This window comes from Vitis riparia, chromosome 18, assembly GCF_004353265.1.
Source record: "Vitis riparia cultivar Riparia Gloire de Montpellier isolate 1030 chromosome 18, EGFV_Vit.rip_1.0, whole genome shotgun sequence".
NCBI lineage: Eukaryota > Viridiplantae > Streptophyta > Magnoliopsida > Vitales > Vitaceae > Vitis > Vitis riparia.
The window spans coordinates 25624058-25647136 of NC_048448.1; the positions used below are offsets into that span (position 1 = coordinate 25624058).

The 23079-nt window shown below is 34.5% G+C and overlaps 2 protein-coding genes and 2 long non-coding RNA genes across 5 annotated transcripts in view; 3 read left to right on the forward strand and 1 right to left on the reverse strand.

Moving 5' to 3' along the window:
* Positions 1 to 2330: 2330 nt before the first annotated feature.
* LOC117907629 (cytochrome P450 82A4-like) lies at positions 2331 to 2939 on the reverse strand. The gene has a single exon (XM_034821246.1). The coding sequence runs from the start codon at positions 2849 to 2851 to the stop codon at positions 2417 to 2419; it is 435 nt and encodes a 144-aa protein (XP_034677137.1). The 5' UTR covers positions 2852 to 2939; the 3' UTR covers positions 2331 to 2416.
* Positions 2940 to 10809: 7870 nt separating this feature from the next.
* Positions 10810 to 11201, forward strand: LOC117907632. The gene is made up of 2 exons (XR_004650025.1): positions 10810 to 10898; positions 11152 to 11201. It is a non-coding gene; the product is annotated as an uncharacterized LOC117907632 (long non-coding RNA).
* A 1343-nt stretch (positions 11202 to 12544) lies between these two features.
* On the forward strand, positions 12545 to 14406 carry LOC117907630. 2 transcript variants are annotated; one of them, XR_004650023.1, is made up of 5 exons: positions 12545 to 12632; positions 12743 to 12850; positions 13601 to 13698; positions 13838 to 13923; positions 14319 to 14406. It is a non-coding gene; the product is annotated as an uncharacterized LOC117907630 (long non-coding RNA). The 2 variants fall into 2 exon arrangements; XR_004650022.1 differs by lacking the exons at positions 12545 to 12632; positions 12743 to 12850 and adding an exon at positions 13435 to 13501.
* Positions 14407 to 16719: 2313 nt separating this feature from the next.
* The window catches only part of LOC117905578, a 68022-nt gene continuing 61662 nt past the window's right edge, over positions 16720 to 23079 (forward strand). Inside the window, 4 exon segments of the mRNA XM_034818475.1 lie at positions 16720 to 16884; positions 17044 to 17395; positions 18422 to 19938; positions 19940 to 19981. Coding sequence (XP_034674366.1) covers positions 16720 to 16884; positions 17044 to 17395; positions 18422 to 19938; positions 19940 to 19981 — 2076 coding nt within the window.

Genomic DNA, 23079 nt, shown 5'->3' on the forward strand with positions numbered 1-23079 from the left:
GAATTTTTACAAAGGAGGGATGTCCCAAACAACAATGCCAAAGATCTTTCTGAAATAAGGAAATTAAATTACAATGATTCCCACTACAAACAGAGTTTTGATTAACATTTGATTGCAATGAAAAACTTGAAGAATCCAGTACATAGAGGTTCCCATGCCTTCTACCCTTCCCAGTCGTTTTGGCCTATGAAAGGTCCTAAGTGAAAAAATAATTAGAAAGAAAAGTGACTTGAGTAGTTGTGACTTTGAGTAAGTGCACTATTGGAAAGAAGATTCAATCAAAATGCTTTTAAGAATGATATTGTTAGATAAAAGAACATAACCTACTTGGGCTATGGAGACAGAGGAACCATTCGGTAGAGTAACAAAAGAATTGGTTATGGAATCAATAGAAATAAAAGAATTCAATGAACAGCAAAGATGATGGATCACACCCGTATCGAGTATCCAAGAATTTGATGAAAAAGAAAAAGTGGGAAATGAGAAAGTGGAGAAAAAGTATGTACCACTGAAGTTAGATGTAGAGGGACCAGGCTGCTGCAATTCCGGTGAGGCATGGGCACTTCCATGGAGCTACGAGCTCAAAAGAGCTTGCTGGCATTGAGTTGAAGTCAAGGCACTCAAAACAGAATCAGAGGAACTTGATCCTTCATATATAGTAGAGCTTGTTTGATTCACATGAACCTTTGTTTGTTGAGTTTTGGATTTGAATTTATATCCGGGAGGGTAATTGTGCTACTTATAGCATTTGTCCGTTGTATGCCACTGAATATTGTAGTGAGAGCATACGGGTCCATCCTTCTTCAATTTGACATTCTGATTAACTGATGAAGCAGCAACAACAAGACTGAATTCATTACCAAGCATGGGATCAAGGCTTGGAATTCCAAGACTGATAGATCGTTGACGTTCCTCTTGCAAAACTAGTGAGAAAACCTTGCTAATTGGAGGTAATGGATCCATTTAAACCCATAAGAAATTGCATCACGTGTTCCCTCTATTGAAATTCAAGCCAAACCCTCATAGCTTAATCACTTTTAGATGAGAAACCATAGATTAATCCTTCTAAACTAACTTTTGTCCATAAATATATGATATTAATTGGATCAATTTGAGTTTTAAATTATTTATAAAAATTATTAAACTTATTAATAAATTTAACGTTTTTAAGTTTTGCCTGATTTGAAGTTTATTTATATAATATAAAAAAAATCCAAAAAAAATATGATTCTAAATAAAAGAGAAACAATAGAGTCTTTTAGTCTATAAATTAATGGTATTAATTGGTTTGGGTTTTTTTTTTTATTTTAAAAAAAATACCAAACTTACTGACGAATCTAACACATTAAGCCTTGCTTGATCTATAACTTATTTTCTAGGTAAAAAAAATTCAGAAAAATATGGTCCTATACAAAAGTGAAATAATAATTAAAGTCATGTTATATCATTTTTTTTTCCATAGATTTCTATTATATACTGTTTTACCATTTAAGTTCTAACTTATTTTTAAAAACTACTTAATAATAAACCCAATGCATTTAAGTTTTGCTTGAATTGGTGTTAATTTGTTTTCTTATTGATAAAAAAATTTAATTTATAATTATGTGTATAAAATAAACTAGTTTAAAATAAATTTTTGTATGACTTTCTAATTAATTAATTGAATTGGTTTTGAGTTTCGTGATTTCTAATTATAATTACATCGGTTTTTAATTTTAAAATATTTTTTAAAAATTAATAAATTTTATGTATAAAAGTGTTGATTGATTTAAAATCTATTTTTCAAATGATGAGAAAATTTTAGAAAAATTAAAAGAAAATTTAGAAAAATAAGTGCAATATAAAAGAATATTGTGTTTAAAAATTTTTTTGTATTGATATCAGATAATAGAAAGAAAATAAAACATTGAAGATATCACATGTTTATTTTATTTGCTTTTTATAGTTTTTTTATTTTATTTTTATATGTTTTTCCTTTATTTTTTTAAATATAAAAATAAATTTTTACTTATTTTTTAAAAGTTGTTCTCTATCTGACTTTATTTTCATAGTAAGACCAACATAGGTCTAAATTTTTGGAAGAGTGGCCAAATTTGATATCATTAGCAAATAAAAAATAAAGCATAAGCAATAAAAAGGTTATTTTGACTCCAAATTCAATAATGGAAGTGAGAGAAGTTGCTACACCTACACCCAACAAACTTGGCCAATAATAATGCAACCTCGTAGAGAGAGAAAAAGTAGCTGCTAAACACCTAACAACCAAAGTAATTAAAGCTGCATGGACTAATATACACCCAATAACTAAAGTGAAGCTCCATGGACTAACATTAAGACCCCAAAAAATCTCCACTGTAGGGTGATGCTTCTCTCTGTCCATAAAGATGAGAAGAGAGACGTGGATGGAGAAGGACTTCTAGTGGAGTGGCCTTTTGAGGTTGGTTAGCCCAGAGCTCTCACTCATATCAACTGGGTCATTGGAAATGGTTGATAAATCAAACCCGTGTATCAAATTGGCTAAGGCCAACTGCATAACTTGGAGACTTAAGAAAATTCCAGGGCAAATTCTTCTACCACTTCCGAAGGGAATGAATTCGAAGTGTTGGCGCCTAACATCAACATCCTTATGGCTTGTGAGAAATCTCTCTGGCTGGAACTCATGAGGATTTGGCCATACACGTGGGTCATGATGGATCTTCCATATATTGGTCATGAGGCGCGTGCCCTTGGGCACATGGTAGCCACCCACAGTGCACTGCTCCATGGACTCGTGTGGTGCCGAGAGCGGTACAGTTGGATATAGACGCAGTGTTTCCTTTACCACTGCATTGAGGTAGACCAGCTTCGTCATGTCTGATTCGTCTACTTGCCTTTCCTTTCCCACATGCAAGTCCAACTCTTGTTGGAATTTTTTCAAGGCATGGCTGTTGTTTAGCAGTAATGAGAGCGCCCACACTAGACCAATTGTTATTGTGTCAGTGGCTCCAGAGAGAATTGTCTGCAAATAAGTAGATGATGATACTAAATATCACCCATCCAACAATTGGGCCATTAAATATCACTCATCTGATAATTAGGCCATTAAATATCACTCATCCAACGGTTAGGCCACGAAATGCTAGAAACAATACATAATAGGATTAGGTTAGGACGAAAGTTAGATATAATTCTTGAATTGAAAATAATCGGGTTTAGGTCAAATTCGTATCAAACTACATAACTTATTTAATAAATATGTAGTTTTTATATCAACTTATATAATACAAATTTGACACAAATGAACTCATTTGATAATTGTGCCAATTAACCCAATTATAACTTTAAATTATTTGATTCATATTTGATTTATTTTAAATAAATAGATCAACTGAGTCATAAATATATTTAGTTGGGGTATGAATCATATAAACTTTTACAATACCTAATCCAAATAATAAATAAGTCAATTGAATTATAAATATATTTGATTGAAGTATCACTACTACAAAAAATGTAATTTATGACGTTTTTTTTCTTGACGCTTATATAAAGTGCCATTATTTATTCTCAAAAATGGGTATTAATGACGCTTGCATTATCTTGGCGCTTTAATGGGAGAAATGATGACGTTTTTAAATAATGGCGCTTTTTTAAGCGTTATTGTACAATGAATTTCAAATAATGACGCTTTTTTAAGTGCCATTGTAGGAGAACCTCAACCTTGGCGCTTTTAAAAGCGTCATTGTACAATGCATTTCAAATAATGACGCTTTTTTAAGTGTCATTGTAGGAGAACCTCAACCTTGGCGCTTTTAAAAGTGTCATTTTCTGTTCATTTTATAATTACTCACATTTTTCAATTAAAAAAAAAAGTGATAAATGTAATAAACCCTTTTCCATACCCGATGCCCACACTCAAGTTTCATTACCAAATCTGTCTCTAACTGAACCAGCAAGCTCCAGCCAATTTCGATTGAGAAAATGAAGTTCTTACTCCAAATCAAGAAGATAGCATTCATGGATGTTCCACCGATTTGACTATTTGGGTGCTGGATTGAGAGAAAGGAAATGAATGGAGATATGAGAGAAAGCTAGGGTTTTTTTAGATTCATAGGTTGGGAGAGGCAAGAGGCAGCAAAGGCAGGTGCCTTCGGTTGAAGAGGTAAGCAAGGAGGAAAGGTCGAAGAACCAGAGGAACAGAGGAAAGAAAAGAAGGGAGAAGAAAAAACCCAGAAGAGAGAGTTGTCGGGTACGAGCCCATATGTTCTCGTTTTCCCATGGATTCACATTCTTCACTATTGATTTCTGGGATTTGAGTGTGAATGCTTGCAAATCTGTTGTGGTTTTTGTTTATTATCAGTTATTTCTTGGTTTGCATCTCCGATAAAAAGATACTATACCTCTGTTTTTAGGCTCAGTTGTGTCTCTCCTCTGTTTTTGTTCTCTGGTTCTTATGTTCTCTGGAAGATTTGGAAATGGTTCTGGTGTTGTTCCATTTGTGTACAATGGTTCATGCCGAAAGGAGCTTGCTTTCCATGGAGTTGTAGGTACTGCCTATAACTTGTTTGATGAAATGCCATTTCGAGATATGGGCTCTTGGAATGCATAGAAAGTTTTTCAACAATTTTTATTAAGGGATGTAGTGTCTTGGAACTCAATAATTGCTGCCTATGAGCAGAATCATGTGGCTTTCGAAAATAAATAAAAAATTCTTTAGGGGGCGCTGCCCCCTTCAACCCCCGCAAGCTGATCGGGCAGCTCAATCCCCGCGAGCTGACCGGGCAGCTCGACCCCCACGAGCTGACCGGGCAGCTCGACCCCCGACATCCCAAGCGAAGTGCAACATTTACTACTAATTTAAGCTTCACAATCTGACATAGGCTTCATTGCTTATGTTACAAAAGATGCTATTCAACTTCATTTTTAAATGGGTTACACAACATGTTATCTAATTAATAATAACGTCATGTTTGGTTCATCTATTCAATAAACTAATTGAGATTTGACACCCCACTTATGACCACAAACTAGAATGGTCACCCCCAACATAAGTAGAACACATGTCAAGGTGCGGCTTAGCTCTACTTTAGCCTTACTTGGGAAATCTACCCAAGTCTAAGCCTAAAAACAAAATGAAAAAAATATCATGATATTATATTAATACAAATTATATGTATCTATATTGATTATCTAATTAATCAAGACTCTAAAAAATGAGTAACTTTGATAAATCATTTTGGGGGTTGGAGATGAACCAATTTTAACATGAACTTTATGTAGTGGGTCTTTAATGGATTTAGCCAAGTTTGTGAACTTAGGCCTACAATGTGATGCTTACAAACAATATTTTCCTATTCTCACCATTGCAATTGATATGAATAATTTATAATACATAACTAGATGTAATATTTTAATAAGTATTTATGTTTTAGTTTTAATCAACTATGCATGCATGAAACCTTAGAATTCCCATTCAAGTATCATTGTGAGACAGAAGTTTCTCTTATTACATACTAAGACAATAAGTTGTCAAAATGTGAAATGTGGGTATATTTAAGCCAGTTTCAAGTTGACAACTACTAAATTTGTCTTCCATGTGATAAAGATCTTTTCTCTACAAATGATGTTTGAATTGTCCAGTTGGACAGTATAGGAAAACATGATATCTATGAAGTTAATTGCTTGTTCTTAATTCAATTTTTAGAAAATTTGGTAGTCTTTCTTCTTGTTCTCTGGGTGCATATTTGGACAAGGTCACATATTGTGCCTTATCCATTTTGTGTACTTGGAGAACTATAGGGAAATGCTGCCGAAATTTCTTTAAAATGAATTTAAGTATATTGGTAATTGACACATAGGGATTATGTATTCCTATATGGGATAGGAACCACCACCAAATTAAGGATGTTGGAGATGTTAGAATGCCTAAATCATGTATAAATCACTTGCTTCTATTCATTCGAATCTTAGTTCCATTCGTTAATTGTTTTAGTTCATGGTATCATTGTCTCATGTGGTTATGTGTTTTTAAAATTTTCAAACTTGGTGTATTCAATAATATAAGAGAAGACTAAAAGTTAGATCTTGCTTTTCATTCCTATTCATGAATAAAGCAAACATCATGAATGAACTAAGATCCATTTTTTATGCTAATATTGAATAACCTAATATACTAATTATGTTTCTTGTCATATTGCTTATTGTTAGATGACTTGCACATTGTCGTTTTTTGGATTGGTCTAAGTTTTGTGACAATGTGGGAAATTTTAATTTGGTAGATTATATATTTTAAGCCTATTAATAGGATTTTATTAATAACTTTAGTTGTTGGTGGTATCTAGGAGTTGTGTTTATCTCTTGTACATCAAATGGATCGTTCTTGGATGTCAAAGGATAGGAGATCAAAGGATTATGCAGATGGGGTAGAAAGCTTTATCGCATTTGCATTACAATATTCCACATATAAAAACTCCATTAAATGTCCATGCCTTCAGTGTGGTAATATGATATTCCAACTCCTCAAAAATTAGAGAACATTTATTCTTCTATGGAATTGATCAGAGTTACCATACATGGTATTGGCATGGAGACGCTGTCCAAGTGGACCACCAACTAGTAGGGCAGAATGGCATCATACAGTTGAATTTAACGATGTGGATAGTAAATAGAAATGGTTCAAGTTGCATATGATGATCGTAAGAATGACCAAAATTGTTTGAAACATTACTTGAAGATGCTCAAAAACCTTTATATCCTGGTTGTAGAAACTTTACAAAGTTATCTGCATTGGTCAAATTATACAACCTGAAAGCACGATATGGATGGCGATAAAGCTTTTAGAGCTTTTAAGTATTCTTGGAGATATGTTGCCTCTAAACAATGAGTTGCCTCTGTCTATGTATGAAGCAAAAAAAACATTGAATACATTGGGAATGGAATATGAGAAAATACATGCATGTCCCAATGATTGCATATTGTATAGAAATGAGTTGAAGGATGCAACTTCTTGTCCTACTTGTGGAACTTCAAGTGGAAGTTAGATGGAACAGGTACTAAAAAGAGGAAGGGAGTCCCTGCAAAAGTAATGTGGTATTTTCCTCCTATTCCAAGATTTAGAAGATTGTTTCAGTCCCCAAAAATTGCAAAAGACCTCATATGGCATGCTCAAGAAAGAGAATTTGATGGTAAAATGCGTCATCCATCTGACTCCCCATCATGGAAGCTAGTTGATCACAGATGGCCTGATTTTGCTTCAGAACCTAGAAACCTTAGACTTGCCATTTCAGCAGATGTATAAATCCTCATAGTTCAATGAGCAGTAGACATAGTTGTTGGCCTATTATAATGGTCATTTACAACCTTCCTCCTTGGTTGTGCATGAAAAGGAAGTTTATGATGCTATCTTTATTAATATCAGGTCCACGACAACCTGGAAATGACATTGATGTTTATTTAGCACCATTATTGGATGACTTAAAAATGTTGTGGGATGTAGGGGTTGAATGTTATGATGTGCATCAGCAAGAGGTCTTTACATTAAGAGCTGTTCTACTATGACAATCAATGTTTTCCTGCATATGGAAACTTATCTGGTTGTGTAGTTAAAGGATATTTTGCATGTCCCATATGTGGGAAGATACATACTCTCACAGATTGAAGCATGGGAAAAAGAACTCATATACAGGTCACAGAAGATTTCTTCCTTGCAACCATCCTTTTAGGAAACAAAAGAAGGCATTTAATGGTAAACAAGAGTTTAGCTCACCTCTGCAACCATTGAGTGGAGAGGAAATCCTAAGGAAATTGATGTCATTTCTAATTCATGGGGAAAAAATAAAAACTCCCGAGGCAAGTTGAATGTCAATACTACAAATTGTTGGAAAAAGAAGTCCATATTCTTTGATCTTGAGTATTGGAAATACCTACATGTTCGTCATAGCTTGGATGTAATGCACATAAAGAAAATGTTTGTGAAAGCATCATTGGTACCTTACTCAACATTCCAGGTAAGACGAAAGATGGACTTAATTCTCGCCTAGACCTGCTAGAGATGGGTTAAGGTGTGAATTGGGCCAAGGTTTGAATCAAATCGAACTTATCTCCCACCTGCATGTTATACGTTATCTAAAGTGGAGAAAAAGTTTTTTGCCAAACTTTATCACAATTAAAGGTTCCTGAAGGTTATTGCTCTAACATGAGAAACCTTGTGTCAATGGAAGACTTGAAGCTTTATGGTCTTAAATCGCATGACTATCATACATTAATGCAACAGTTATTGCCAATGTCATTACGATCCTTTTGCCAAAGCATGTAAGGCATGCTATTGCAGATTGAGCTTTTTTTTCAATGCTCTGTGTAGCAAAGTGGTTGATGTGTCTGCACTGGATAAGTTACAAAATGATTTGGTGGTGACATTATGCTTGCTTGAGAAGTACTTTCCACCTTCCTTCTTTGATATCATGCTTCATCTTACTGTACATCTTGTAAGAGGTGAGACTTTGTGGACCAGTTTACCTAAGGTGGATGTACCCATTTGAAAGATTCATGAAAGTTTTGAAAGGGTATGTACGAAACCGTAATCGGCCCGAAGGTTGTATCGCTGAATGCTATATTGCAGAGGAAGCTATTGAATTTTGTACAGAGTATTTATCAAATGTAGATGCGATTGGGATTCCTATTAGTGCAAACATTGACCAAAAGTTGGGGCACCAATACCTGGAGGTCAAGTTGTGACAATTGATTCCAATTTGTGGTTACATGCACATCATTATGTTTTAGAGAATACAACTATTGTTCAACCTTATATTGAGTAAGAACCACTAACACTTAATATTTGTGTCTGATACTTAAAATAACTTTAAGACATTAACTTTGAATTTCTTATAAATAATTACATAGAGAGCACATGGAATGGTTGAAATTGAAAAATCCTCATCAATCAAAAAGACAAAAGTGGCTCCAGGATGAACACCTGCAGACTTTTACTTATTGGTTGAGAAAAAAGGTATTGGAATGGTGTTAAAATGTGAAGTATTCTTTTTACTAATGTTTAACATGCATAATAACTATTATTTATAATTACAGATTGAAGCTGCAATTGGTAATAATGAACCTATATCTGAAACCCTTAAGTGGATAGCTCATGGTCCTAGCCATTATGTCTCTAAATATCATGGATATGTCATTAATGGGTGTCGATACCATACCAAGGAACGAGATGACTTACGAGCTACCCAAAATAGTGGAGTTAGTATTATAGCTTCAACAATGCAAATCGCAAGTGCAAAGGATCAAAATCCAGTGTTTGGTGAGCTTTGTTTCTATGGCATTATTACGAGATCTGGACCTTGATTATACCATGTTTAGGATACAGTTTTCAAGTGTGATTGGGTTGATAATAAAAATGGCATAAAAGTTATGATCTTGGCTTTACATTAGTTGACTTTAGCAAAATTGCTCATAAATCAGATCCTTTCATTTTGGCATCCCAAGCTAAGCAAGTATTTTATGTGCAAGACCAACTTGATCCAAGATGGTCGGTTGTTTTGTCAACTCCTCAAAAAGATTTCTTGGATATGGAAGGAGGTGAAGACTTTGTTGACAATTCGATTGAACACCATCCCTTTATAGGGCATTGCCACAAATTGAAGCATTTGATGTAATGGATGACTCAGATGCAACATGTATGCGAGGCGATTGTGAGGGGATTTGGATTGAGAACAAATCCTCTATGTAGTGTATTTTAATGCTAATGTATGAATAAAGGCCATGGAATGGGTTGCAACAGCCACAAAACAGGTAATTTTTATCCTTTCTTTATTTTTTTGCACAAAATATTGACCATTCTTTAACATCTCCCAATAACATATTTACTAAACCTTTTCCCTAAATTGTGCATGGAAGATACTAAATTAGTTATGTTTGTGAGTAAAAAAATTATGAAATTTTTTATTATCAATATGCATGTTGTGTTTTCCAAACTTAATGTAACACAAACCGATAGTCCAAAAGCTTTCATAAGTTCTTATGGACTTGATGAACTTGTTGAAACACGTGCTCCTTCCATGTTGATTCTTATAGGAAATTCCTACTGCAAATTTAGCTTTCTTATACAAAGGCCTTGGGTTGCTTAAATAAATGAAATGTTAAACAAAGCGGACAAAAAAAAGTTTAAATGAAGTGTTATCCTTGTTATATGATGAACAATTCTAAAAAGATCTATTGAATTCATGATCTATTACATTTCATTGTGCAATGATTATGGATTTGTTTCTTTGAAAAGTTATGTTTTACAATTATTCTTTGACTAGGTTATATGCAATATAATTTTAACTAATCTTTATCATTTTTTTTTTTTTTTGTTACAAGAATGGAGACAAAGGAAGGAGAAAAACCCATAAAAAGGAAGTACAGAGGGATGACACGGAAGCATATGATTATAAAAAAAGAAGCAAGGGGTTAAGTTCCGTTAAGTACAATCTTGATGGCATTTTCATAGGAGAATCAGCAGTTCATCTAACAAGCTACTTAGGCGTGTTAGCATGCACTATGGTGCCAATAAGATATAAAACTTGGCATGTTGTACCTAAACAGTTGAAGGATAAGTTATGGGACAGCATTGAGGTAACCATTTCTTATTTAAATCACTTGATGCAAAATGTCTATCATTCTTAACCTCTTGAAATTACTAAAGTTTGGTATTAATGTGCAGACTGCTTTTCATTAAATCATAAAAGCAGAGGAATTGTATGTTAACAATGGGAAAATGCTTTCGGTCCTTTAACTTGCTAACAGTGAAGTACATTCTTCCTTTCGAAGACCAACTGGAGCTCCTCAAAAGACCACCAATTCAATATACTTTTATTGAGGATGAAGATTGGACAATATTTGTCAAAGATAGATTGTCTGACAACTTTAAGGTATAATTAAGACTCTTTACATACCTCTTATTCACATTCATTAATTATAAAATTTTAATTTATAGGAATATCGAGAAATTCAAAAGAAAGAAGAAAGAGAAACATTTATAATCACCATCTAAGTAGGAAAGGATATGCCGTCTTGAGGAAGAGATGGTAAGTGTAAGCCTATTAATTGCTTTTTATTTATTTTATGCATAATACATAATAGGGTTATATGATAATTATATTATACATTGTCCTATTTTGAAAGATGGTTGCAAGTGGATCAACTGAAACTATTGATCGAAGCATATTGTGGAAGAAAGCAAGGGAAAAAAGGACGGCACCTTTGATGAAGTGCCATACCAGTAATTGAGAAAATAGTAAGTGAATATTTTCAATTTTAATTACATATATTTATAATAAGTTATTTACAATAACAAATTTGCAATTTAACTTTATAATTAATATTTTTTAAGGACAAGCTATTGAAAGAGTCTCAAGAGAATGGTAGAAGTGTTAGTGGAAGTAATGATATACTTGTGGAAGCATTGGGTACTCCTGAGTATAGTGGTCGAGTTAGGGCCAAAGGGAAGCACTACACACCTCGCCAATATTTCAATAGTGCTGCAGATCGTGCTGTCAGGGATTTCATAGCAGCATCTAAAGAAGAACAAAGAATATTTCAGGCAGAAGTGCTAGCAAAACTGTCTCAAGTAGGAGCTGTTACTCCCAATCTGATGTTAGCAGTTCAAACATGAAGCAAAAACAACTTCTCCTACCAGAAGCAGTGGATAAGCCAATCCGTAAAGTTGAAGATGTGACCCCACCAGAAGCAATAGAACCACAGAAGAAGGTATTTATTCAGTTAAGCTAATTTGATGACAAAGTTTCCTCTAATACGAGAAATAATTTAATTTAATTTGTTGTTTGAATTGACTTCAAATGTTGGTGGCAACATATATGGTCTTCTTTGATGTGCAACATATAATAGGATATGTCTAAATTATGGGTTGAGTTATATGCAATGGACTGAAATGTTATCATGCAAGTTTGTTGCAATTGAATGTAAATGAAATTGCATTTATCATTGTAATAGGAGCTATAAGGTGATTGATGATGATAATGCATTTATGTTAGTTTTGTATAAACCCACTAATATTGAAGTGATTATTGTGAATTGAGTTTTGTAGGTTAGAAAATGTGAGCTAGCCATAGGCACAAGGAAAATATAGTGGCAGGTGGAACAATTATACTTGAATGTGGTCCCAACTATTTAGTAGTTGTTGATGCTCCTTATGATTCAAGTGCACCCCTTCCCATTCCTATTCCTGGACAAACTACTACTGTTGGGGCTGCAATTGGTTACCAAGTTTGTGGCCAACTGATTTGGTCATCATCCGTACTCCCATCTTAGTAAGTAAATTTAATTACCAAACTTTATAGTGACTTTATATATATATAAACTAGTTAATTTGATTTGTACCATGGTTCTTAATTGTACAGGCATCTAAGAAAGCAAAGAAACAAAAGTAAATGAAGTTGAAGTCAAATCCAAGGGTGAAAAACCACAAGATATGAAAAATTTTGAGACATTGGTTGGCCTCATGCTGAGTACATCAAGAGCACACCCTATAAACTTCCCAGATGATGTTTTGGTGAGAGTTGCAAGACCTTCATGATGAAAGAAGATATGGAAATGATAATATCATTAAAAGAAGTGTCATCCAATTGTATTTTATACTACATCTGGTAGGGATTTTATAATTTTTGAATGACTTTTCACAAGATTATGAGATAGAAGGTTATTTTCTAATGACCTATAATGATTGTTGATAACTTGTCATGTGGGTTATAATCAGGCATTTGCATAGAAAGTTGATTGATGCAAAGCAGGCCGAACGATATGTTTTTGTCAATCCGGCATTGGTCTCAAAAGCTGGAATGGGAGAGGGAAGCAAGGAAAACAGGTCAAGGGTTATTGCAGATCGACTAAAGAATACAAAGCATGCTGAATATATGCTTATTCCATACAACCCAGAGTAACCTTTTATCCTAAATATCAATATGGTGTTTGTAAGTTAGTTTGTGATGTTTGAATTTGTGGATGCTATATTACAATTTTCATTTTCCATTGGGTGTTAGTGGCATTGGAGATGAAGAAAATGATTGCATATTACCTTGATCCAATGGCCTGTCAACCATGTGATGATCTTAAGACATAGTTAACATGTAAGTATATATTTTCTCCTATTTTAATACAATTGATAGTGTCTAAATAACATCTTTTAATTCTTTTTGTAGGGCAATGAGAATCAACCCACCGGAAAAACAGAAAACATAAAAGGAGCCAACTTGGGTGAAAGTGGTTGTAAGTACTTATTGTTTAGATTAAAATATATTGCTTCACCACTTAATTTATGACAAAATTAGAAAATGGATGGTTATTAATATGATCATCAATAAGATGCTAAAGAAGTAAGAACATCATTCTAGTTTTATTGCAATTGTTGATACTTTTCCCATAGTGCCCAAGACAACCAGGTAGTGTGGAATGTGGGTATTATGTGATGAGATATATGAAGGAAATCATTGCTAATCCAAACCAACTAACATCAAAGGTTTGCACTCAATTCAATTCATATGGTTGGTCATTTTACTATAGCATTTTTTTTTTGGTCAATTGAACTTAGTGAATTGTATATGTCACTCCAATTCAGTTTTGCGGGAAGAAATCATATAGTGAAATGGAAATTAATGAAGTTCGATCAGATTGGGTTATGTTAGTGACTCAGTTAATCATTACTCATGTTTGAAGGTACCTCTTATAACTTATAGTCTAATACAACTTCATATTCTTTAAAGATGTAGTCAATATTTTGTTAATGTTAATTTTATAATGGATTTATTCACAATGATAATTTGTTAATGTATATCTTTGTACTCCTAGTTGCCAGTGTTTTCAATATGGATCATTTTGGGGGTTGCTCTATTATGATTGATGTATAGTTGGCATATTGAGAGGTGAAGCCAAGTAGACATGGTAGGTGTAACAACTTTTGTATATTTCCTCTACAAATTATTATCAGTTAGATTTGGAAAATCCTACAATAGCATAGCTACAAAAATTCCTGCATGTCCAAGCTCATTTTCGTAGAGCCTTTAGTTTCATTACATGTGCATGAATTAGGAATTTGTCTATTCTCTACAAAAGCATTTTGGTCTTTAAGATTACTAGCTTTATAAACTTCTTTAATCTAAATTTATAAAGGTCTCCTACTATACTAATGGGCTTAAAGTCTATAATATCTTGTATTCCATTTTCTTTACATAAAAAATAGGAAGTTAGTTTAAGACTTCTTACAAATAAGCCTATGGAAGAAGGAAATAGCACCTCTTACTAATTGGTTGTTAAATTGTTTATTATATATTCTTCAGGTTGTACAAAAAGGCATAGGTCATTCTATTAACAACGTCACTACTGCTCTTGATGAAGGACACCCACAAACAATTCAAAATATATCATAAAAGAATTTTGAGGTAACATGTTGTGGTTATTGTAAGTTTTATGAATCAATTCCATGTTTAGAGATCATTTCATGCAAGTTCCATATTTAGATAATAGATATCCTCATATTATTAAATGTTGATATACTAATACAATAAGAAGAACATAGATATTTTAACACAATTTTATAATTTTACATAAATATGTTAATTTACAATTTTATAATTTTTCGGACTTCTAGTTTTTTTTGTTCATTCCTTAGTTCCTTCTCATGCAAAACATCTAATGTCTTGTACAACCTATAAGAAGAATGAGAAGATGTTAATGGTTGAAGTTTCATAAATAAGATAAAAATCATACCAAAATAGTCAATGAGATAAAAACTTTTTTTTTCTGTTTTTTTTTTTTAAATAGAATAAGAGTTCTAAAATATTTAGAAATTTGGTGTAATAAAATTATTGGAGTTTGTTGAGTTCGTTTGATATTTTGAAATTTATTGCAATGGAAGAAAGATATTTTGGAAATTTAAAAATTGGCATATACACATTTCATTTACAAAGTTGCTTCTTAACTATTTGTTAATACTAATAAATATGTAACCCTCAATTATTTTGCAAATTGAGCATTTAGAAAGTGAGTTACAACCATCCTTTTGCACTTGGAAGAAAAATGATGTAAAACTAGATGTAGTGAAGGTTATGAACAATTCAAAGTTGAAGAAGAAGTTGTAAAATTGTTGGTTTTAGTTGTTGATTATGTATGATGTTTATGGATAAATTGTAATAGTGAAAAAGGAAGACCATATTTGATACTTTTTTTCAATGGAGATTCTTAAATTAAGTTTTCATTATTAATTTAATTGTTGATAGAAAATTATAAAACAGGGCATAATTAGGACATTTTAATTTCTGGGCTATTAAAATTTTATATGAGATAAGATGACGCTTTTTTAAAGCGTCATGCTTTACTTGAATAAACAGAAGATGACACTTCTCAAAAGCGTCAAGGTTGATGTTAAAAAAACATGGCATTTTTTTTAATGTCAAGGTATAAAATGCTATACGATGACACTTATTATGAGTGTCAATGTTGCTCCTACAAATAAAAAAGCTACAAGATGACACTTATATTGAGTGTCAATGTTGCTTCTACTTATACAATGACACTTTATTAAGTGTCAACGTTGCTCCTACAAATAAAAAGTTATAAGATGACACTTATATTGAGTGTCAATGTTGCTTCTACCTATACAATGACACTTCATTGAGTGTCAATATTGACATGAATGAAATTATTAACATATGATGACACGTATAAAGCGTCAATGTTTCAAATAATGACACTTACTATGAGTGTCATGGTTGACGTGCAAAGAAGATGACGCTTCTAGAAAGTGTCAACGTATGCGATTTAAAAAGATGACAGTCTAATATATGACGCTTTTAAAAAGCGTCATCTTATATCTATCTTGACACTTAAAAAGCGTCATCTTTTGACATTTTCCTTGTAGTGTATAAATCATACAAACTTTTACAAAATCTAACCCAAACTGATTATGACATGATTATTAAATGGGTACTTAAACGAGTTACATGATGTATCACTTGTTTATCAATTAAGTAGTGTTTAGGTTTATGTTTTTAATATGATTATTATTTGCGTTGGACTTGGCTTGACTAGCGTAGTAGAATATCTAGATTTTGATATGACACGAACACGATCTAACAACACGAGTTGTGACCCCCATATACAATGGAATGCTTATCCGCCTTCGATTGAGGCTATTAGGTTCACATTGTAGTTCAGAATTCGTTTGTGCTTAATTATGATTATGTTAGAATTCATGAGAGTTTGCCTTTGAAAATGTCTTAGTTAGACTCAGTCTCTGTTTTGCTCCATAATTTTCAGTTTTTCTGTTAGTAGAAGTAGTCATAGCAACTGAGAGTTTTTAGCATTTTCAGTTTGGTTGTAAGCCTATAAATAGGCATTCTCATTGGTGAAATATTTGTGTGCCTTTCTCCAACTCAATACTCTAATATTTTCTATAAGTTTTAGTTCCTTATTTTTCTCCAGATTATAACAGTGGTATTAGAGCATTATTCCTACGGGCTGTGAGGCAAAGTTTTTTTTTTAGTATCAAACACAGTGAGGTTGAGTGCAAACACTAGTGAGGTTGAGTGATCTATTTTTTTTTTAAGCAACTGTGGTGTAAACATGTCTCCTTCTAGCAATACTTCCTCTGTAATTCTAGTGTTTAATGGTGAACACTATCACATTTGGGCTGTCAAGATGAGGTTTTATTTAAGGTCTCAAGGTTTGTGGAATGTTGTGATGTCTGAAGCTGATCCACCACCATTGGGAGCAAATCCTACAGTTGCTCAGATGAAAGCATATGAGGAAGAAAAACTCAAGAAAAACAAAGCCATCACCTGCCTACATTCAGGACTTGCAAACCACATCTTCACCAAAATCATGAACTTGGAAACACCTAAACTGGTATAGGACAAGCTCCAAGGTGAATTTGAGGGCAGTGAAAGAGTCAAAACTGTTAGACTCCTCACATTGAAGAGAGAGTTTGAGTTGATGAAGATGAAAGACGACAAATCTGTCAAAGATTATTCTGGCAGGTTAATGGATGTTGTAAACCAAATGCAGCTTCTTGGTGAGGCATTTATAGATCAAAAGGTGGTAGAAAAGATCATACTTGGCCACAGTGAGAAGTATTGCAGAGCCAAGAAAAAACAATCTCAACAACAACCAGAACAAAATGCAAGTGTGACTGAAGAAGACAAAAATGATGATGAGCATTTATTTATGGCATCACAAGCACTCAGTTCTCATGAACTGAATACTTGGCTCATTGACAGTGGCTGCACGAGTCACATGACCAAATATCTGTCAATATTTACCTCCATTGATAGATCAGTTCAACCAAAGGTCAAGTTGGGAAATGGTGAAGTTGTGCAGGCCAAAGGAAAAGGGACAATTGCTATCAGCACCAAGAGAGGTACAAAAATTGTCACTAATGTTCTTTACATTCCAGATTTAGATCAGAATCTTCTTAGTGTTGCACAAATGCTAAGAAATGGATATGCAGTCTCTTTCAAAGAAAAATTTTGTTTTATCACTAATGTACACGGAAAAGAGATAGTAAAAATTAAAATGAATGGAAATAGCTTTTATTTGAAGCTTGATTTAGTTGAAGGTCATGTCTTTAGTGCCAAGATTGATGAGAGTGTTGTTTGGCACAAAAGATATGGTCATTTCAACTTGAAGTCACTGAGGTTCATGCAAGAAGCTGGTATGGTTGAAGACATGCCTGAAATCTCAGTTAATGCTCAAACTTGTGAAAATTGTGAGCTAGGGAAGCAACAACGACAATCATTCCCTCAAAATATGTCCAAGAGAGCTACTCACAAGCTGGAATTAATTCATTCAGATATTTGTGGACCAATGAGCATAGCCTCATTGAGCAACAATGTGTATTTTGCATTATTTATTGATGATCTCAGTAGAATGACTTGGGTTTATTTTCTAAAAACCAAGTCACAAGTGCTCTCTGTGTTCAAAAGCTTCAAGAAAATGGTTGAAACTCAAAGTGGCCAGAACGTTAAGGTGCTCAGAACTTATAATGGAGGTGAGTATATCTCAAAAGAGTTCAATGTCTTTTGTCAAGAAGCTGGAATTGTACACTAGCTAACAGCTCCATACTCACCACAGCAGAATGGAGTCTCTGAGAGGAAGAACAGAACCGTGATGGAGATGGCAAGGTGCATGCTATTCGAGAAGAAGCTACCAAAACTTCTATGGGCTGAAGCAGTCAACACCTCAGTATATTTGCTTAACAGACTACCAACTAAGTCTGTTCAGAGCAAAACACCAATAGAGGCATGGTCTGGTGTAAAACCTTCTGTCAAGCACCTGAAAGTTTTTGGCTCATTTTGTTATCTTCATGTGCCATCTGTCAAGGGAGGGAAGCTTGATGAAAGAGCTGAGAAAGGTGTTTTTGTTGGGTATGCAGCTGAATCAAAAGGTTACAGAATTTATAGCTTGAGTAGAATAAAAATCGTGATAAGTAGAGATGTGCACTTTGATGAAAACTCCTACTGGAATTGGGACTTGAAGAAAGTTCATAAATGTGATCAAACCACTCCATCTATTCTTGAACCAGCAATAGAAAGTACAATCATTGAAGGTCCACTTGATGTTGAAGCAACTTCAGACACACTCGTGCTTAAGATGAGGCCATTATCTGATGTGTATGAGAGGTGCAATCTTGTACATGCTGAGCCTACATGTTACACGGAAGCTGCAAGATTTCTAGAATGGATTGAGGCCATGAAAGCTGAAATTGATGCTATTGAAAGAAATGGAACCTGGAAGTTGACAGAACTACCTGAAGCTAAGAATGCAATTGGTGTAAAATGGGTTTTCAGAACCAAATTTAATTCAGATGGTTCAATCTTCAGGCATAAGGCTAGATTGGTTGTGAAGGGTTTTGCTCAAGTTGCTGGAGTGGACTATGGTGATACATTTGCACCAATAGCCAAACATGACACTATAAGGCTACTACTTGCACTTGCTCATCAAATGAGATGGAAAGTGTACCATTTAGATGTCAAATCAGCTTTTCTAAATGGTATACTTCTTGAAGAAATTTATGTTCAACAACCAGAAGGCTTTGAGGTTATTGGCCATGAACATAAAGTGTACAAGCTACATAAGGCTCTTTATGGTTTGAAGCAAGCACCAAGGGCCTGGTATAGCAGAATTGATTCTCATATGATCCAACTTGGATTTAGGAGGAGTGAAAATGAAGCTACTTTGTATTTGAAACAAAATGATGATGGTTTGCAACTGGTAGTATCACTTTATGTTGATGACATGCTAGTGACTAGAAGCAATGTAAAATTGCTAGCTGATTTCAAAATGGAAATGCATGATGTATTTGAGATGTCTAACCTTGGCATCATGAACTACTTCCTTGGAATGGAAATATACCAATGCAGTTGGGGTATCTTCATTTCACAAAGAAAATATGCTATGGATATTCTCAAGAAATTCAAGCTAGAATCATGCAAAGAAGTAGCAACTCCGCTGGCACAAAATGAGAAAATTTCAAAGAATGATGGTGAGAAACTTGAGGAACCCTCTGCATATAGAAGCTTGGTGGGCAGCCTACTATACTTGGCAGTAACCAGACCTGACTTGATGTTTCCAGCTAGTTTGCTTTCAAGGTTCTTGAGTTCACCTAGAAATGTTCACATGGGAGTTGCAAAGAGGGTGCTAAAGTATGTTAAAGGTACAACAAATCTTGGCATTTGGTATTTAAAGATAGGAGGAGTTAAGCTAGATGGTTATGCTGATAGTGATTGGGCAGGAAGTGTTGATGATATGAAGAGCACTTCAGGTTATGTATTTACAATCGGTTCAGGTGTCATATGCTGGAATTCAAGAAAGCAAGAAGTAGTGGCACAATCAACTACAGAAGCTGAGTATATCTCCTTAGCAACTGCTGCAAATCAAGCAATATGGTTGAGAAAATTGCTTGCTGATTTAGGCCAGGAACAAAGCTCACCAACTGAGCTTTACTGTGACAATAAGTCAGCCATTTCCATTACTCAAAATCCTGTCCAACATGGCAGAACCAAGCACATAAATGTAAAATTCCACTCCATAAGGGAAGCTGAAAAGAATTCACTTGTTAAGCTGCATTATTGCTCAACTGATGAGCAACTTGCTGACATAATGACTAAAGGACTTCCTAAATCAAAGTTGGAGTTCCTTAGGTTGAAGCTTGGTATGTCCAAGGCAAATCTCAAGGAGGAGTGTTAGAATTCATGAGAGTTTGCCTTTGAAAATGTCTTAGTTAGACTCAGTCTCTGTTTTGCTCCATAATTTTCAGTTTTTCTATTAGTAGAAGTAGTCATAGCAGCTGAGAGTTTTTAGCATTTTCAGTTTGGTTGTAAGCCTATAAATAGGCATTCTCATTGGTGAAATATTTGTGTGCCTTTCTCCAACTCAATACTCTAATATTTTCTATAAGTTTTAGTTCCTTATTTTTCTCCAGATTATAACAGATTGAAGCTAATCAATTTTTCAGGGGAGGGAGAGAGGGTGCGCGTGAAGAAAACTTTCATAGTGAAATCGTTTATTACGTTGTGTTTGAAAATAAGTGTTCGGCAAAGATTTTCATGAGTTTTGAGGAGGTAATGGATTTTCCAGAGGTGAATTCATGAACCATAAAGGCTAAATCCTCATCAAGCACTTTGGTATAGGCCACACACCGCTAGTTATAACAACAAATTGCTCATATCTATTGGATTAATCTAGTTAGAGAAACGTACCAGGCAAGTGGCTTTGTTAATGGTATCAGCATCGAAACCAGGAAAATCTTCGGCAGCATTTTCTAAAATGGAAAGCATCACCTCCATGAAATCTTGGCTGCCCTTGGCCTCCCTAGAAATTCTCTTTCGTTTATGATTCTACAGCCATTCCTCAAGTACCTAGTCCAGCTCTTTTGCAGTTTTTGTTCATGGCCCTTTGGTAACCTCCCAAGTCCAACCACCTTAGAAAATGAAGGTAGTCTGATATCACAAACATCCCCACCAATTCAAAGAACTCCCTATCGGGTTTCTGGAATCGAAACCCATCTTCTTTGTCACTTGAAAACCATTTCCCCACAAGCATCCTAACAATTGTGTTTAAGGATAGGTCCCCAAACCATCTCTTCATTTCGACCATTACCATGTTGGAATCACTTTTATGGTTAACCCATAGCTCATACAATTCCTTCATTGACGCCTTCAACTCCTATATTGGGACGTGTTTGAGCATCTCGAGCCGGCAGTTTGAGAGAAGCTCTAGTGTGGCTATCTTGCGCACTTGGCGCCAATACGAGCCATAAGGGCCTAAACCAAACATGGCATAGTTGTAGCCCATGAGCTCCACCGCAATTGATTTAGGACGATTAGCGAAAACCTTGTCGTTGGTTGTGAAGCAATCTTTAGCCATCTTCCAGTTACTCACCACCAAGGTTCGTTGGACACCAAGCTTGATTGTGAAGATTGGCCCATACTCATCCGCCAGGGCCCCTAAGGTTACATGGGGCAGCTTAGAGCCTTGTAGAAGATGAAGGTGACCGATGACAGGCCATGCTGCTTCTGGGGCTATTCTTTTTAGCTCGGAACTCTTTGAAATCTTTAACAAATAGTAGAAAAAGAGTAGGAAGGTAAACATGGCGGCCATGGCAATTGTTGAAAATGGGAATTGGAACCCCATTCGTGTCAATTCAAGTCCCAGATCGGTATGGATTTTTTAGATTTTTGACCGTATGATACAAGGATATACCCAACACAATGAAATGTTTTTGCTTTCTTACACGTTTTAATATTTCATTTTCACAACTATCGCCTTACCAACAGGCTCTTTTTGCCTTGGTAAAAAAGGAAAGCATGCAACAAGTGAAATATTTAAAGTAATTATGACTCCTCAAACTTAGAGGCCAAGAGTACCACTATCATTTCACATGTTGAACCTTATAGCCCAATGTGTAAATGACACCAGAATAGAGGAAATTGTTGCTAGTCATTTAACTGTGATTCAGCTTTCGATCCAAAATCAACATGAAAATCATAGGGTGATCAAGGTCAATCTCTAAAAGATGATGTGAGCCAAAACATGACTTCTCACAGTTTTTTAAGAAAATGTGACAAGCTTTGGTTTGAAAATAGCATCAAATGTGTACAACGAAGCGTGAGGCATTAGGTCTTTGATAGTGCTACATAACATAGGTCCATATGGGGAAAGAAATATCTAATCTAAAAAATGCATGATTGACTCAAACACAAGATGATGATTGATCGATAAAGAGATGGCAATGATATTAATCCATGCTACTAAAGCTTAGATGTTGATATTGTACTTAAGTTTTTGTTGTTGTGATCATGTACACAAATTCACGTCCGTGTGGGCAGGTATCCTAATTCATAGATATAGTCCTCATCCTAATAGGGTAAAGGAGGCTTTAACTAGGAACTTAAAAGGTACCCTAGTAAAAAAAATTATACCCACCTGCAGTATGCATCCTCTGTATGCCTCTGAAAAGAAGAAATGTTTCACAGGAGCATGAACCATCACCTCTATAGCAAGTATTAATCATTGCCTAGGGGGTTTCATAATGGTTAAGACTTCATGTTGGTTTACACATTTTATGACTCTCAAATTTATCCATAGTGATCTATGGGAGCAAAATGTGTGGTGTAGGCACATTCAACTATCTTGCCAAGCCATAAAGCCAGGAAAAGAAACACTTAACACATGCATATCCTTGTCAAGATTTGAGCTCTAGGTCTTCAATGATTGGGCTTCATATGGTGCTATGAACTAGGTATATCTCTATGTACTTGGTCCTCTTCCAAGAACAATGCAATGATTTGATCAAGCTTTCCAAGATGATAAAGAATGAGAGTGGCGGTGCATCAATGGATTCTAAGCAATAACCGAAAAAGTAAATTAAAATTACATCAAAATTTGTTATCTAGTCCAAAATATGGAATAACATGGGTTGACTTTATCATTTAATTTACATCATTTTCTCTAATTTACATCCTCTTCTCTTTCTCAACATGTCTAATAGCACTTCATTCCCTTATAAGAAACTTGTGCAAATCTTCATCCGTGTCTGCTAGC